At 44.8% G+C, this 16,799-nt stretch overlaps 1 protein-coding gene across 1 annotated transcript in view; it reads left to right on the forward strand.

Annotated features, from left to right (window-relative positions):
* Nucleotides 1–16,799, forward strand: part of LOC138528685 (zinc finger protein 850-like) — a 148,245-nt gene that overhangs the window by 33,999 nt on the left and 97,447 nt on the right. Inside the window, exon 2 of the mRNA XM_069640544.1 lies at nucleotides 1,243–3,037. Within this exon, the coding sequence (XP_069496645.1) occupies nucleotides 1,264–3,037 (1,774 nt within the window). The 5' untranslated portion in view covers nucleotides 1,243–1,263. The remainder of the gene's footprint in view (nucleotides 1–1,242; nucleotides 3,038–16,799) is intronic.

Genomic DNA, 16,799 nt, shown 5'->3' on the forward strand with positions numbered 1-16,799 from the left:
CTGAGCATCCTCCATTAGCAAAGATGGCTTTACAGCATCATTTGAAACCTGTACAGTTTTGCTTGACCTGCCCATTCGCTCTTCTTTGGCCTTGGGAGCACATTTTATAGTTCCTTATCAAACACCACTGTGCGAAACATGTATTGCTCTTAGTTGTTTTTATGTGTAGCTGCTGGAGCAGTATTCGGTGATTCATACTAATTGTAACATGTTCTAGGTACATATAATGTATGAGATTATATACTCTAATATTCAAACATCAGAGTGACCCTTCGAGTATTAGGCTGAAGAGAAATTCTCAAGAATTAAGTGTTACTGTACTCTTATTATACAAGACTGGCTGATGTATGTTTTATATTTCAATCCTTCATTGGACTAAATATAGTACTTTAAAAGTTCCAAAGATGTGTTGGATATATTTTGAGAAAGACGAGGAAATGACCTCTATTTGGACGACCGCTCAATGATTTTGGTGAGTTGGGAGAAAAGTGATTCCCCAAGTGATGGTGACAGAGAAGAGGAAAGGGAGGGAGAAGGAAAATATATAATACATCAAATTATCTTCTATAATGCATGCACCACGCACAGCCAGCAATTGGCAAATGTGGAGCCAAGAGGAGTATTGTCAGTAGTGTTGGATGCACTATAGTATGTTACAGCAAATTTAGCTTATTATGAAGTAAAAAAGGAGTCGCCGTCGGCTGCTGGTAGTCCCATGAGTGGTAGCAGAGGGGAAAGAATACGCCTTCAGCACACCATCTGCCCAAGACATAATTATTATAGCGTTGTGTTTGAATTCTGAATACACAATTAATGCTTCACATTTTAAAATGGGATGTTTTAAAACATGATGGACATGGATTTCAGGCTGCTTACCCGAACGAGAATGCAGCCATGTGACGCTTTTGAAACAACCCAATTCTATTGTTCCCCAGTGAATGTCTTCTTTTAGAAAAATACTGCATTAAACAGTGAAAGGGACATTCATGCCCAGGTCTCATCTGTTCATGTTTGCGGGGCAAATACGACTAGACTTGTGCTCAATATTGTACCTGCAAGTACATTGTTTCCATGTTTCTATCCTGATTGGTGTAGGTCACAAGCGTGGCTTCTCACAGGATCCCCCAGTGAGTTTGTGAGCGGGGAATAAAATGAGGATTAACAGCTCCGTGATAGAACTGTTGTTTTTTAGGCTGTACGATGACATAAAATAATAAAGTGTACCTCTGCTTCTTTCAACAGAGAATAAGCAGCCATCAACTAATGCATGCAGGGGAGAAGTCCTACGAGGGCACGGAATGTGATATGCACTTTAATTGGGCGTCACATGTGAGAAGACATCGGAGAACCCACACAGAGGAAAGACCTTTCAAGTGCATGGAGTGTCTGCAAAGCTTCACTCCAAGATCATACCTGCACCTCCATCAGAAGATCCATACTGGGAAGCAACCCTACCAGTGCTCAGAGTGTCTGCAAAGCTTCACTCATAGTTCAGATATGGTCAATCATCAGAGTATCCGTACAGGACAGAAGCCCTATGGGTGTACAGAATGTGGTAAGCACTTTAATTGTGCATCAAACCAGATGACTCATATGAAATCCCACACTGGAGAGAAACCCTACCAGTGTACAGAGTGTGATAAAAGCTTCACTCAGCGATCACGTCTGCACGTGCATCAAAGGATCCATACAGGAGAGAAGCCCTATGGGTGTACAGAATGTGGTAAGCACTTTTATCGTGCATCAAACCTGATGACTCATATGAGATCCCACACTGGAGTGAAACCCTACCAGTGTACAGCGTGTGAGAAAAGCTTCACTCAGAGCTCACATCTGCACCCACATCAAATGATCCATACAGGAGAGAAGCCCTATCAATGCACAGAATGCAAGAAAAGCTTCAGTGGCCCCTCAGCCTTGAGCAGTCATCAAAGGATCCATACTGGAGAGCGGCTGTACCAGTGTACAGAGTGTGAGAAAAGCTTCACTCAGAGATCAGATCTGGTCAATCATCAGAGGATCCATACAGGAGAGAAGCCCTATGGGTGTACAGAATGTGGTAAGCACTTTAATTGTGCATCAAACCTGATTACTCATATGAAATCCCACACTGGAGAGAAACCCTACCAGTGTACAGAGTGTGATAAAAGCTTCACTCAGAGATCACGTCTGCACGTGCATCAAAGGATCCATACACGAGAGAAGCCCTATGGGTGTACTGAATGTGGTAAGCACTTTTATTGTGCATCAAACCTGATGACTCATATGAGATCCCACACTGGAGAGAAACCCTACCAGTGTACAGAGTGTGATAAAAGCTTCACTCAGAGATCACATCTGCAGGTGCATCAGAGGATCCACACAGGGGTAAAGCCCTATCAATGCACAGAATGCAAGAAAAGCTTCAGTGACCCCTCAGCCTTGAGCAGTCATCAGAGGATCCATACTGGGGAGCGGCTGTACCAATGTACAGTGTGTGTGAAAACCTTCACTCAGAGAGCACATCTGCACCTGCATCAAAGGATCCATACAGGAGAGAAGCCCTTTAAATGCACAGAATGCAAGACAAGCTTCAGTGACCCCTCAGCCCTGAGCAGTCATCAAAGGATCCATACTGGAGAGAAGCCCTATGGGTGCACAGAATGTGGTAAGCACTTTAATCGTGCACCAAACCTGACGGCTCATGTGAGATCCCACACTGGAGAGAAACCCTACAAGTGTACAGAGTGCGAGAAAAGCTTCACTCAGAGATCACATCTGCAGGTGCATCAGAGGATCCACACAGGGGTAAAGCCCTATCAATGCACAGAATGCAATAAAAGCTTCAGTGACCCCTCAGCCTTGAGCAGACATCAGAGAATCCATACTGGGGAACGGCCGTACCGGTGTTCAGAGTGTGTGAAAAGCTTCACTCGGAGATCACGTCTGCACGTGCATCAAAGGATCCATACAGGAGAGAAGCCCTATCAATGCACAGAATGCAAGAAAAGCTTTGGTGACCCCTCAGCCTTGAGCAGTCATCAGAGGATCCATACCAGTGCTCAACATGTGTGAAAAGCTTCACTCATAGCTCAGATCTGGTCAAGCATCAGAGCATTCATACTAAATGAGATTGAGGGCCTCTTAGACAATATTAATGGTCCAGCTGGAGCACCTGTATAAGACCTCCCTGGTTCAGATAAGCAGTCAGAAGCACCGAAGGGGACAACATGGAAGAACTCTGTGACAAACCCACCAAACACAATTATCTTTTGCTAAATCTAAACCATGGAAAGATATCACCAAATGACATAATTCTAAGACTGCAATCCTATTGTGACCCCAACACTGTCTAACCAAATGGGGGGGTGTAATGATGTCCTTCCAGTTGAGATGCATTGCACACGGAAGGGCCCAGAGATTGTCCAAAAATTAACCATCTACTGTCCAATCAGAGACGGAATACTCCTTGCAAGTCCCTTTTGTTATCTCTGAATTAATCAAAATGTCCAATCACTTTGATGCAATAACTAATTTGGTCACGGCGCAGTGTACTGGCATAGCAGACCCTAATCCAGATAATACTGTTGCCACCCCCATATTGAACCACGATGAGCAAAATGGAAATTGAGTCCCAGACCCCTTGTGTTGAGCACACGGTGGGGGGCTTCTTCCAGTTGCTTTATGTTAATGCCTGAAATTAGATGTTTGCAACAATCTATTGGTTATTTTATAAAAGAGTTTTGTAAATTCAAGCAAAATCTGAAAAACAAACTTCTTTGATGAATCCACCGGTGGGTAGGCCACCACCTAGGAACGCTGTGTCTGCCCATTTACGGCTGACTAATCAAATGCCTGCTGCTAACGGAATCTGATTTTCCAGGTGATTGAAAATCAAATTAAAAGCCATTCATCCGCAAACATGGGCCATGTGCCACCTAGAAATTAGGTGGCAAAAGGCCTCAAAAACTCAGATGATGCACCTCATACCGTTGTGGGGAATGGTTAAAGGCCCTGGGGAGATTGTATACCAAGTTTAGAGAAGACAAACACCACTCTTAACACCTCCTGATTATAACCATAGAGGAGGAGTATTATGCATGATTAATGTATCAATATTAATATCAGGATAACAGGACGGGAAAGACAATCTTATCAAAAAATGTATCGATTGGATATGCCATCAGAAACACTGCTTATCAACCATGAGAGAAGTTACCATTGAAGCTAGGAGTTTCATGGGATAGTGGCTAAGATTACATCACAATTACCTTCGGTAAGGAACTTGAATAGGGGCTTCTATCAATTGACCTCCACACTATTCCTCCAGCAGGCCTTCAAATTGAGAGGAGAGGTTGATCCCCAGTTGATTTAATCCACCAAGAACCGATTCCCTTCAACATTGTATGAGTCTGTGTTTGGCATTTCCTTCCCTGTTTGCCAGTGTTTTGTAATACTATTGAATGAACACAAGAGAGGGATTTTATGAAGGAGCTGAATGTGGTGTCTTGGAACACAGCTAGCTGGCACAAACATCTGGGCGGCCTCGATTGGGTTGAATTTATATTGTTTGAGACGGCCTATGTGTTGCGTCCCTCAATGAATAATAGGCGTTTGAGATTGGAAGACTGACCTCAAGAATATTATTCCGTTAATTTATCATAAAATCCCTGTTTTTAAATTGTTTCTAAAGCTCAACATCCTGATCTTAGTGTCATATGGTGTTCATATGAAAGGGTCACCTATAGTCTTGCTCCCTTTTTTACCAAAAATCCTAAAGCAATGTCCTCAATCCAACTGCATAGGGAGTCCTGGTTTGACAAGGATTGCTAAAAGAAGTGAACTAGTTGTTGCACTAGAAATCTGTAGTCACATGGATACTGATGCAGAAGCCCTTTTCTGTTGGGAAGCGTGTTAGACAAGGGTGTATTCTAGCCTCCACCTTGTTTAATGTGTTCTTTAATTGGGGCCTGATATACCCTCTCACACACACTTCTGATGTTCCCAGCATAGGTTGAAAATATTCCATTGCAAATGTTTTCAGGGCGATGGTGTCCTCATTTCCTGCACTCCAAGTGGCCTAATTGAACTTAAAGAGCATTTTGGCAAGTAACACAATTAACACAGATGAGGCCAAATTGCGTAGGTGTGGGGAAAAGTCTAGATCTCGTTCCTGCATGAAACTATGTATAAGGGAAACGAGAATCGAGGATGTCCCTTTCTTTGATTACCTCAGAATCAGGTTTGGGTGAAACATGAATTATGAAAACCATACAGATAAAGCCAACCTGATCCTAAGGAAAAGGAGCAGTGCAATCTTGATCTTTTGCAAATCTTATGGTAAAAATATTCTCCTCTCGGCTTTGATAATCTATCAAATGCAGACCCTACCAGCGGCGATTCTCTGTGCAGAATTGTGGGGGCACTGAAACATCTCTAGACTGAGCGTGATTGAAAACTCTTTTATTATAAAGCTGTTCACAGTCCTCATCCCCCAGCATGCTAAATATCCCACTACATCTAGAACATGGCCACCATCTATTGGTGTTGATATCCAATTGAAACCAGTACTCTATTGGGTTTGCATTTGCTCCATCAATCTACGTTTGATTAAATATAGGGAAGCCCTGTTTGATCCGCTGGGGCAGCAACATGCAAGTTCCCTCCCATGGGGTGAACACCTAAGCGATCACTTACACCGGGTTCATCTGGGGGAGCTCTGGTTAAATCCCTCTGTGGTCACTCTGAAAGGTAGACAAACTGTCATCCAAGCACATGTAGAGTGGTCCATGGGGAAGAACATCAACAAGTGTATGGCACTGGCAACAGACTAGTCCCACTTAAATATCACACAAGCGCATCTGTACTTCATTAACAATCCATTCAAAAGGTCATTATACATAAAATTGTGACTGGGCCGAAAGCTTTTTTAAGTCTTTTTGAAATAAGGACCAGTCAGATCGATGTCCAGCTTCTTCTGAAGCTGTTGAAAACTTACAACAGTTTCTCTTTCTGTGCCATAGGGATGCGCAAAAAAAATGTAAACTTATATTTAAGTAATAGAGGAATACAGTCTCCCATTGAGGCAGACGCTCTGTGCAAGAAATTGAAAAATGTAGATGTAATCTTTGCCTATTTGGCCCAGGCCTGGTGGATAAGATGTACGATCTTGGCATTGCCATGAGCCATTATGGACCAAGAAAGAATGAATTATAGTGCTTAGTTGCAACTCGATAGCAGATTATTATGCAGTTAGGTTTTCCTCTCCACTGCTGTACCTAATCCTTTTTCTTCTATTTAAATTAAACCTTGAATACCGCAATCTGATATTACTCTGCAGTTTTGTTAGTAATGACATATAATAATTGGTGTGATTGATTGTGGATTACACATGGAAAATAGTTCCTCAGCTAGGTCATTAGTTTTATTGTTGGTTTAATTATTCATCTATTTAAATGTATTTTGATTATTAGAATTTGGTGTCGTTTTGCTTTATAGCCACTTATGAATTATGATACTCAGTGTGATTACCCATTCTATTAGCCATATGGACCTCATTATGAGTTTGGTGGTACGGTGGAGGAAATACCTCCAGCTAAATGTTGGTGGAATTTGCACCAATGGGATTAGCGTCAGTGGTAATTCCGCTGAATTCCCCTGGGGTCATATGGACTCCATAAATGGGGTCAACCACCGCCATACAACCACCTGTAATCCAGCGGTAATTGTGCCAGACCAAGTGGTGGTTACGGTAAATATGTTTGATTTACCACCAAGAAACCACCAAACTCATAATGAGGCCCATGTCTTACGACTTTTCTTCTGTCTTTTTTTTGTTATGTGTTAGGATTTTAAAATCTTTTATTCAATGCATTTTATTTCTATTCTGTACTGTTATTGTTACTTAAAACCGAAATAAAGTTTAAAGAAGAAGATTTATGTTTTCCATCAGGAGAAACGGGCTGTAGCCACCAGAGGCGCTATCCAACATCTCCTATAGCGCTTGACCACGTGATGCTCCTTTACCTTTGAAATTGAATCACAATTTGAATATGATTTTGCTTAATAGACACCAGTCACTGGCCACTAATCATGAGCCCTTTTTACATGCTATTACTATTGTGTTCATGGGCGCCAGCAGGGGCTTTACATGTCTGGTAATGTCTCACTAGTCTGTGCTATCAGTTTGGTGATGATGGCTCCATCAATATAACTCCCCAGCTGTTTCTGGAAGCCTGTTGATATTTTGTAGTGATGTTATTGGTCTTAGCCAAGCTAGTTGGCTCCTTTAGTATGAGTGATGCAAGACCTTTCATCTGGAAAGGCTATTGGCCTGTAGCTGCTAACCTGTAGATATTGGCTTGTTGCTGCTAGTATCCATTAGCTTGTAGAGTCTTGGATCCCCCTGGTTTGCCTTTTTGAAAATCATCAGCAAAGATACAGTTCAGGTCCAGGCAGAATTAAGGAAGATATAATCTTATAGAACATAATTGCAAGGCTCTTATCCCATTCCATAGCATATCTGCATGATAATGTTTGCCATTCATTGGGTCCTGGCGCTCTGGAGTTCTTTAACTTCTCAATCAACTCTGCTATATCGCGTGATGAGAAGAACCCCTCCCACTTGGTTAGCTTTCAACATGGGTATTGCTGCTTAACCCTTTTCAAAATAAAGGCATGATTTTTGATGTAATTTACCCATGTCCCGTTTATATGAGGTTTACTTGCGAAAAGCAAAGTACAACATTATTTTGAGTCCATTTTGAATAATTTCAAGCATGCACCTCCAATTGTCCCAAAGCTAATCTGTTTACATCATGTAACCCAGTTTCGCTAGGTCTGCTTTTGCCTTACATTGCAGGGATCAAAGCAAGGATTTGTTTAGCAGGAGCTAAAAACAGCTCCTGGGGATCGGCATCACTGAGTAAGCAGGAACTACCTCCAGGGAACAAGGAGTTAATACATAGCACACCACTGATCTAATTTCCACCTGTGAGGCAAACTATAACCTTTTGTCCATTAAATATCACTGAGTACGGTTAAAGGTTCTTCTAGATGTTTCCCAAAGTCCTCCTAGACTCATCCCCAAAGACACAGAGGTAATGTCCCATAGGACACTTGTTCTGGGGAGAAAAGGTAGCTCCTGGTAGCTGTTGCTACCAAGCTGACAAGGCTCCTCTAGGCTACAAGCAGGAACTAAATAGCGACCTGCTTCTGGCAGTTTCAAGCCCTGCATTGTCCCACTTCCTCCCATGTGATCTCAGTAGAGTTACCTACAACCCTTAAAGTTGTATAGGTTCATCCAACCTCCTTGACTCACAGCAAGTCTCCTGTCAGTCTTGGATGATCCCAGGTGTATTATCGCTGGGTTGTTGTGGTGCTGCTGTTAGATCTTTTGGCAGCCTTCGACACATCAACCATGGCATCCAGGGATGCTGACTGCAGGAGGCCGGAATTGGTGGCAAAGCACTGACTTGGATTATCTTTCTCGCTGACCAACAGAAGTCGGTAATGTTGAGCTCTTGCACCTCTAGCCCCTCTGTGGTTAACTGCGGTGTTCCTCAGGGCTTATCTCTTATCACCCATTGTATTTAATATTTACATGCAAGATCTGGCTAACCTTTTAAGGAGCTGTGGGCCGGTGGTCCTACTCCATATAGACACATACCCGGGCCTCGAATGAGAAACTGCACCACAATTTACAGGCAATGAGCAAACAATGGGCCTCATTCCGACCCAGGCGGTAAATTACCGCCTGGGTCGTACCTTTACCACCATGGCGTAAACTACGTTTACGCCATGGTGGTTGGCGGACTTACCACCCCATTCCGAGGTTGGCGGGGCGGTAAGTCCCCAATCCCCATTTACCCTTCCCCATTCCCATTTTTGCCCCATAGGGCATAATGGGAGTGGGGAAGGCGTTAATTACGCCACCGTAAATTACTACGGGCAGGTGTTAAATCCTCCATGGCGCTAAGGGACCTCGGAATCAGGCGGTAAGGGTCGGCGCTGTTTACACTGCCGTAAACCCCTTACCGCCTGGGTCGGAATGAGGCCCAATGGATTAAACTCAACTCTCAGAAGACGGGTATGGATCATAGGTGGCCCCCGAAAATGAATGGAACCAGTCTTTCTGGCCAATCTCCACAGGGAAATCCTTTCTCCAGCCTCTTGTGTAAATAATCTAGACTTTACAGTTGAAAAGTCTTTGGGCCTCATTACGAGTTGGGCAGGTGCCCTTGAATGTGGCAGTAACGCTATTACCACCCCATTTAAGGGCTAGCCCTATTATAAGTTGGGCGGTAAGTGGGAGTTTTACTGCCAGCTTTTTGCTGGAGGTAAAAATATCCCCTTATCGCCCGTTTTGGGTGCTTTTAGAGCAGCGCTAATTGCACCAGCGCTAATAGCGCCATTAAAACCCCCATTGGGTCCAATTGACCCAAAGGGCAATGCGGCATAACCGCCCAAACGCTACTCGTGATCCGGCGCTAATGACCGAATAACGGTAATGCCATTTGCATTGGCGGTATCCCAGCGGTATTATTGCCGTGATAACGCCAACCTTGTGATAAGGCCCCTTATCTTTGCCTCAAGTCCTGCAGAAGGGTTCAGATATCCCCTGTAATTAGACAGCTCTACTTCTAGTAAGACAGTGATTATCTTCAAGGCGCTTTGTATCAGTCACAGAGGGTTTTTTGGAAAGGATCCCGCATTTGAAAAATTGAAGAACTACATTCCCTTCCAGAACATTCCTTATGCTTCAGATTTCCGGCTTTGCCAGGGAGGGAATGAGTGGAATCACTTACTCTGTGAAGCCCCCCCTCCCGCATTTGGGTGTCTCTTCTGTTTGCCATCAGAAATATTAAGAACCACTTTCCTTTTCAGAAGGCCTTCAGGACTTGGCTTTTCCCTCCTAGTGGACATATTGACATGCTTTTCCTTCAGTCTCCAGTGTTGAGGGACCTATGGGTATTAGAGTGATCTATAAAACCCCTCCCAAAAGACATATGATGCTCCTACTACTAGCCACCAATTGCAAGTATACCTAACAGCAGCTGGCCAGATGTGTATCCCAAAAGCATGGGCGCAGGACCTGTGAGTGACGGCTGCCAAGAGCTGACTCCAGGTGCAGATCATACTTCAAAAACTGAAAATACATATTGTAGAACATTTTGATTACCAAGAAAATACTGATAATAATTTTTTCTTTGCCAAAAATAGAAACCCGGAGAGAGTAGAGACAGAGATGGATGAACAGAGAGAAGGTGAAAAAAGGACTGTGAGTTAGAACGGAGACAGGGTAAACGAGAAGAGCAGAGTGAAAGAGGAGTGAAAGGGAAGTGGGAGGGCCTAGTGAAAGGAATGAGCGGCACATTACCTCCACATGAGACACAACAGAACATTCCCTCTTAAATTGACATTCCGTCATCACATTTCTTCTGCTTTTTAGCATTTTTATAAGCCGGGACCCTCCCCCTCTCGAATTTATCACCAACATCTCCTGGGACATCCATTCAGTTTTTTCAACACCTATTGATAACTTAGCGGTTAACATGTTATGGTCGCTGTACTGAGTCTCCAGAATTTTAATTTCAGCTCAGCGATCAAACATGTCCCTGGAGAGGACAAGGGCATCAATGATTAAAATTGAGGTTCCACTTTTCCATGTGGCCGCTGGATGTAGATTCCCCTTAATGCAAACTCCAGCCCTCGAAATAGTTCAACCATTTTAACACATTATCACAGGCCACAGAATGTTCATACATAGAGGCACAAGGAAGTAAACAATATGGATTTAGATCACCTGCCATTGCCAGCCCTGCAAGCCCTGCACGGGCATACCATTCAACACTATGGCAAACAAACTCGCAAGGAAGTCGTCCAAGTTAGGACACGCAGGGTTCCAGTATGGATTACCTAGTGTGGGAAATTGCACAATCTCATCTACCTGCAAAAATAGTCAAGTTGCTAGGATACCTTGGTAGGTAGATGGTATGACTTCTAACTGCTTTATTTTTGAATTTCTGGTGGCAATAAGTAAGCCCCCGGACGGCATGGGAGGCCATTTGCTGTAGTATTTAACATCTGTCTATTTTAATACCAGCAGTCAGTCAGGTCTCCTGCAACATACCTGAGTCCAAATTGCCAAATATATTGGCCCTGGACACATTATTCGTAAAACCTCTGAAACCCTTTTGTGTTCCAACTTATCAACGACACATAATGTTTAGTTAAAGTGTCAAATTTCCCACAATTTCTTAAAGACTTGGGTCAGGTTATCAGGGAGCAGGGACCACATACCTTGCTGAACAGGCGTTAGATTTGACCCTCCCTCCACATTTACTCTTGCCATTACGTAAATGTTCCATGGTTCTGAACGAGCCTCCAAAGGGACATCCCACCCCTCCCCATATTTCTATTTCCATTTGAGACCCCCTATGTTATTTGAAGCAGAATGAGAGATTTCATAACCCAGTCTTTGAAACTGCTCAGATACTTGTAATAGGGTATTTGCCCCCATTTTACATTTGAGACCAATTTCTAAAACATTTGTGGAATTTTCATGGGGGGAAATGTACATAAGCAATATCGTATGTCGAAAGAAGATGAAGCTCAGGAATCTCCTTCGTCAATCGTAAGATTGCACTTCTATTGAACACCATTTGCTCCTGAGATGGAAACACCGCTCAAGCCATACCCTAGGTAAAGCTCAGCGTAGCCAACTATTCCAGCTGGCCTTTGCTCTTTTGATTGGCCAACTGACGTACCCCGAGTGTGTGCTGATTATGTAGTGGGAATCTCAGATGTGCCCGCCACAGAAGAGGATTGACTTACTCTGTTCTCTGTGCATTCCTCCAAATGTGAGGGCATTTCTAAGTTTGTGAGCATGCAGAGGTCATTATCTTCTTCTTGAGATTAGGCTTAAGTCCCTTTTCCCGAAATAGAAAATTGTCTCCCACCTTTCAGGAATTGGCCTTTTGCCATTTTGAGGACAATTTGTGCAAACGTTTACTAACAGTAGCCTCTGACCTTGGGGGCAAAGAATGTCACCCTTGAACCGATCCACTATTCAGAGGAATCTCAATAACAGAACCTCTGTACCCCCTACTTTCTCGCAGATCCTCGCAAGACGTTAGAGGGCTGAGATGAAGCGACTTTCTGGAGGACTGGAACTTAAGCAACCTGAACGAGAAAGAGGCACAGGGGAACTTTTGCAAAAACATGGAGTAGTGGTCAGAAATCCTCTTTGATTGACTTTGTTTTTGCCTCTGAAGAAATACACAAAAATGAATATAAATTCAAGGTCGAAAATGGCTTCCCTAGCAATCATGCGAGACTGATAGCGTCTCTCTATCTGCTAAATCCCTAAGGTTCGAAGACACATATTGGAAGGGTTAAGTATCAAGTGGGAAAAATAGACTAAGCTCAGCTCAATTATCCAAGCAAGGGTTATCTCCGAAACTTGGAAGGAGGCTCATATAGTGCCCATTTTTTAAAAAAAGGTCAGAGAGATCTACCAGAGAGAATGGAAGAATGGACAAGAGCAAATAACATTCTAACATTCTCAAGCCTAATCAGCTTTGATTCCGTCCTCATGTAGGTACAAGCCTTGCAGGCTGGATGCTGATCTATGCTCAGCGCCTGGCCTGGGAGGGCCACTACAAAGAAATCTATGTGGCATTGGCCAACCTATCCCTGGTCTTTGACCGTGTGGACAGAAACAAGTTGTGGAAGAAACAAGAAGACTGGGGACTTCTATCTGGCTTGCTGGCCGCGTTTGTCCATTTACATGAGCACTCAGTAGTCCGGACTCATCTGGACCAAGAGGGGCTATTGTCAGATCAAATTGAAACAAATAACCATCTCTGACAAGGTTACATTCTAGCGCTTTTCCTCTTTAACGCCTATGTTGGAGATTTGGGTGAACATTTAGAACAGGCTTCCTTCATCGCACCCAAAATTCTGGGCACCAGAGTTTTTTGGATAACCTACGCAGATGATATCATATTATCATACTGCACTAAAGTGGGCATCCAAAAGGTACTGAACAGCCTTTCTGCAAACTGCAGAGTAAATGACCTAGTTATGAACATTTGTTAGACGTTCTTGATAACACTGACTGCAGGCATACGAGGGACAAAAAGACCGGTTTGGCTTGAAGGAATGAGGGTGACGGAGGTAGATAGCATGAAATATTTGGGCTTTGACATTTTCGAACACCTGATGTAAAAAATTATTAACGGAAGGCTTTTACACAAAGGCTACCAAAGCAATATCGCAAATGAGGAATTTTAAATACAAGTTTTGTAAATGTTCTATAATTCCTCTCCTCAAATTCTATAAATCCAAAATTGTGCCTATAGTGACTTATGGGGCTGGGATCACCACAGCCTACTCTAGGAAGACTTCAGTCAGCTGGGAGGAAGGATATGGAAGAAAGTGTTATTCGATATGAGCTGGGCCACTATCACTAGAGGCCCCTATAGTATGGAAGAGACTCTTGCTATGCCATTAATTCAAGTCCAAGCCTGAAAAAGAAGTACCCCTCATAATAGCCTCATAGAAACAACCAGCCAGACTTTGTTAGCAAGCATGTTATGTTAGCAGAACTTCTAGAGCGCAATGCTCACCACAAAGGCATCTTGGCGCTATTTGGAAGAAAGAGGAAAAACAGTGTAGAAAAGATGTGTTTCCAGTGCCTGACAGAAAGACCAATGAGTGGAGATTGCACGCAGCATACCTGGAAGATAATTCCACAAAGATGCTGTTGCAATGAAGGAGGAATGTCCACCAATCTGGCTAGATTTAAACCTCGGAATAGGGATGAGAAGGGCATTTGCAGATCGCAAGGCAAGTCCATGAACATATGGATGGAATTTACTCTGAAGGTATTCAGTGCGATGTGCCAGGCATAATGCCTTGAATTGAATGCGCTGGGCTACCGAAAGTCAATGAAGCCTCCCTAGAACGGGCGATATGTAGAAATAGGCAAGCTGACAGACTAAACCAACTTGGGGCTCCATAGAGAGTAAGGAGGCTATTTTCACACCCAAATCCTGGACTACAGGCACTGGTTAGGGAAAGGGACCTAAAGTAGAATTCAATGCCAATCAGAGTGATGCAGCGTAGGGCGAAGGCGGAAGTCTGTACCGCTTTGTTTGGTGTCTTGGTTTTACTGCTTTTATTGCCACCAGTTCAGTCGGAGCCAGTCGCAGCGGGAGTTGCAGTCTCTGCAGTCTACTCTTTCTATGTGCTCTAGATCCAGTGCCAGCAGTCTTTCTACTATTCCTACGCTTTTCAGTGTGTGCGAGGCCTTTAAAACCACCAGCCAGGCCATGGAGCAGCCGCAGAGGCAGTCGCAGAGGGAGTTGCCATCTCTATAGTCTACTCTTTCTACGTGCCAGATCCAGTGCCAGCAGTCTTTCTACTATTCCTACGCTTTTCAGTGTGTGGGAGGCCTTTAAAACCACCAGCCAGGCCATGGAGCAGCCGCAGAGGCAGTCGCAGAGGGAGTTGCAGTCTCTATAGTCTACTCTTTCTACGTGCCAGATCCAGTGCCAGCAGTCTTTCTACTATTCCTACACTTTTCAGTGTGTGGGAGGCCTTTAAAACCACCAGCCAGGCCGCGGAGCGGCCGCAGAGCCAGTCGCAGAGGGAGTTGCAGTCTCTGCAGTCCCTGTCAGGACCTTCAGACTGAAGATGGCCGCAACACCCAGCTTAAGTTATTCCCCTGTGCCGGATGGCAAGGGAGAAAAAAGAACATTGCAGAGCTCTCGGCCCGCAACAATGTTAATTGGGGCAGGCCAGGACCACCCCCGCCCCCGTCTGCTTTCAACCCCCACTATGGTGCACAAACTTTCAGACGCACTAGCAGCTGACTACATCAGCCCGCCAAAGCGGCTGCCGATCGTAATTCCATCTGCCAGGCCAAGCGGACCGTAGCCAATCGGCAGGAAACAACAACAGAGTCAGCCACATCAAGAACACCAGAGGGCCGGCGTTCATCCCACCTCTGAGATATCGTGCTCCCATGAACAATCGGAACTTTCATCATCGGACTTGCAAGCTCTAAACTCAGACTCCCTGAGCTGGCTTCCCCGCCGCCGCCAGCCAAAGTGCTGATGAGGCTGGGATCTGCAAGGGGGGAGGAGGCAGGGCCCCAGCGACCATAAGTGCTCACCAGCCACCGAGTGGTCACCCAATGGGAAACAACGAGTAAATGCTTACCGCGTCTGCGACCGCTGTGAATCTCCCTCCTCCTATCGGGAGCTGTGCGGGGCTCCGGTCGCCGCGCATTGGAATTGGGTGGGCTCCTGACCCAGCAGAAACCACTCACGAGAAACTCCAGTGGGCGCCATCCCCCAGCTCTAAAAGCGGCACAGGGGAGGGCGTTCCTGCAGTTCCAAAGAACACGACCACCCAGGTCCATGCTGCCGAGGACAGCATGGAATTGCACCCCCTCCTGGATTGTAGCTTTCCGGATGAGCCTCCAGACAAAGAGCCCGACACGGCAGCCCAGTCACCAGAGACTGTGAAGCACCCTGTTGGAAAGAAGGGAGAACTACTCCCTGACACATTGGAAGACTTGGAGTGCACACCTGAAAAGAGTGCAGCTCCACAACTAAAAAAGAAAAAAAAACTCCAAGGCCTCAATTAAATCATCAGCCACAAACAATCAAAAGCAAGCAAATAAAAAACAAAAATCTAGAACCGCTGATCGCCCCTGAAGAAGTGATAAACACAACTTCACCCCCTCCCAGGGGAAAGAAGGCAACGGGGACCACCAACGAGCAAGATAACCAAAAAAAAGTCACGAAAAACAAAAATACACACAAATTGCAAATCTCAAAAAAGGCACTCGCCACAACCGCGCAATACAATGCACTGAAAGATTTCTTCAAAAGCCAAGGCAAACGAAAATATGACATCTTGGAACTTTCCGACGCAGAGATCCTGGAAGCAATCCAAGAAGCCTTGCCTCCTCATAAAGCGCGGAAAACCATTGCCAGTCCTGAAATTCCTATCGAGAAAATCGCAAGGCCTGTGTGCAGCTTTAACTGAAACTCAAATTCAAACCCCTCCCCCCCAGAGGATCAATCAGTTATCACCGAGCCCACCACTTCGGACGCATCTAGCGAACTGCCTAATTCTGCAAATCCAATCTGCCCATCAATTGAGAAGACCGTGGAACCTGTCGGGAAGATCAACAGTGATCGGGGCATCAACAGTGAAAACTGCACTCCTGCTAACCCTGAAACGCGGAAGTCTGCATCCATAAGTCACTCACTGTCACCATCATCGGTGCGGCCCGAGGCACCATCCAAGCCAATACTGGAGAAAAACACCCGCTCTCTGTCAGGGAAAAAAAAACAAGAGCTCCACTGCTGTGCTCGCCTAAGAGTCCAACCACCATGGCAGCCAAATTTCTCAAACCCCCCCCGGCCATCAAGAGCGCGCCAGGGCGAAAGAATAAACACAGAGGAACTTCACCATCCATTAAATGACTCCCAACAATACTACCACCGTCAATCTCGAACGGACAGCAACTACCGAATTTCTTTGACACAGCCCCGTCAAAAGACCTGTGACCAGTCATTAAACACCCACTCTACGACAGGGAGCAGAAACGACGCCTAAAACCTCGCCCGAAAAGACACGCCATCCAGAAAACTGGACATGCTCACAATCATATCAGCAATCACAATTGCCCTAGCACCGTTCGGCAAACTGTATGAATCGCTAAATGACATTCTGAAAGACTGCACAACAGTTTCCGCAATGATGCACACTAAACTGATATACCTGGATGGCTACGTAAC

The sequence above is a fragment of the Ambystoma mexicanum genome, chromosome 7q (genome assembly GCF_040938575.1).
Source record: "Ambystoma mexicanum isolate Mex_15411 chromosome 7q, UKY_AmexF1_1, whole genome shotgun sequence".
NCBI lineage: Eukaryota > Metazoa > Chordata > Amphibia > Caudata > Ambystomatidae > Ambystoma > Ambystoma mexicanum.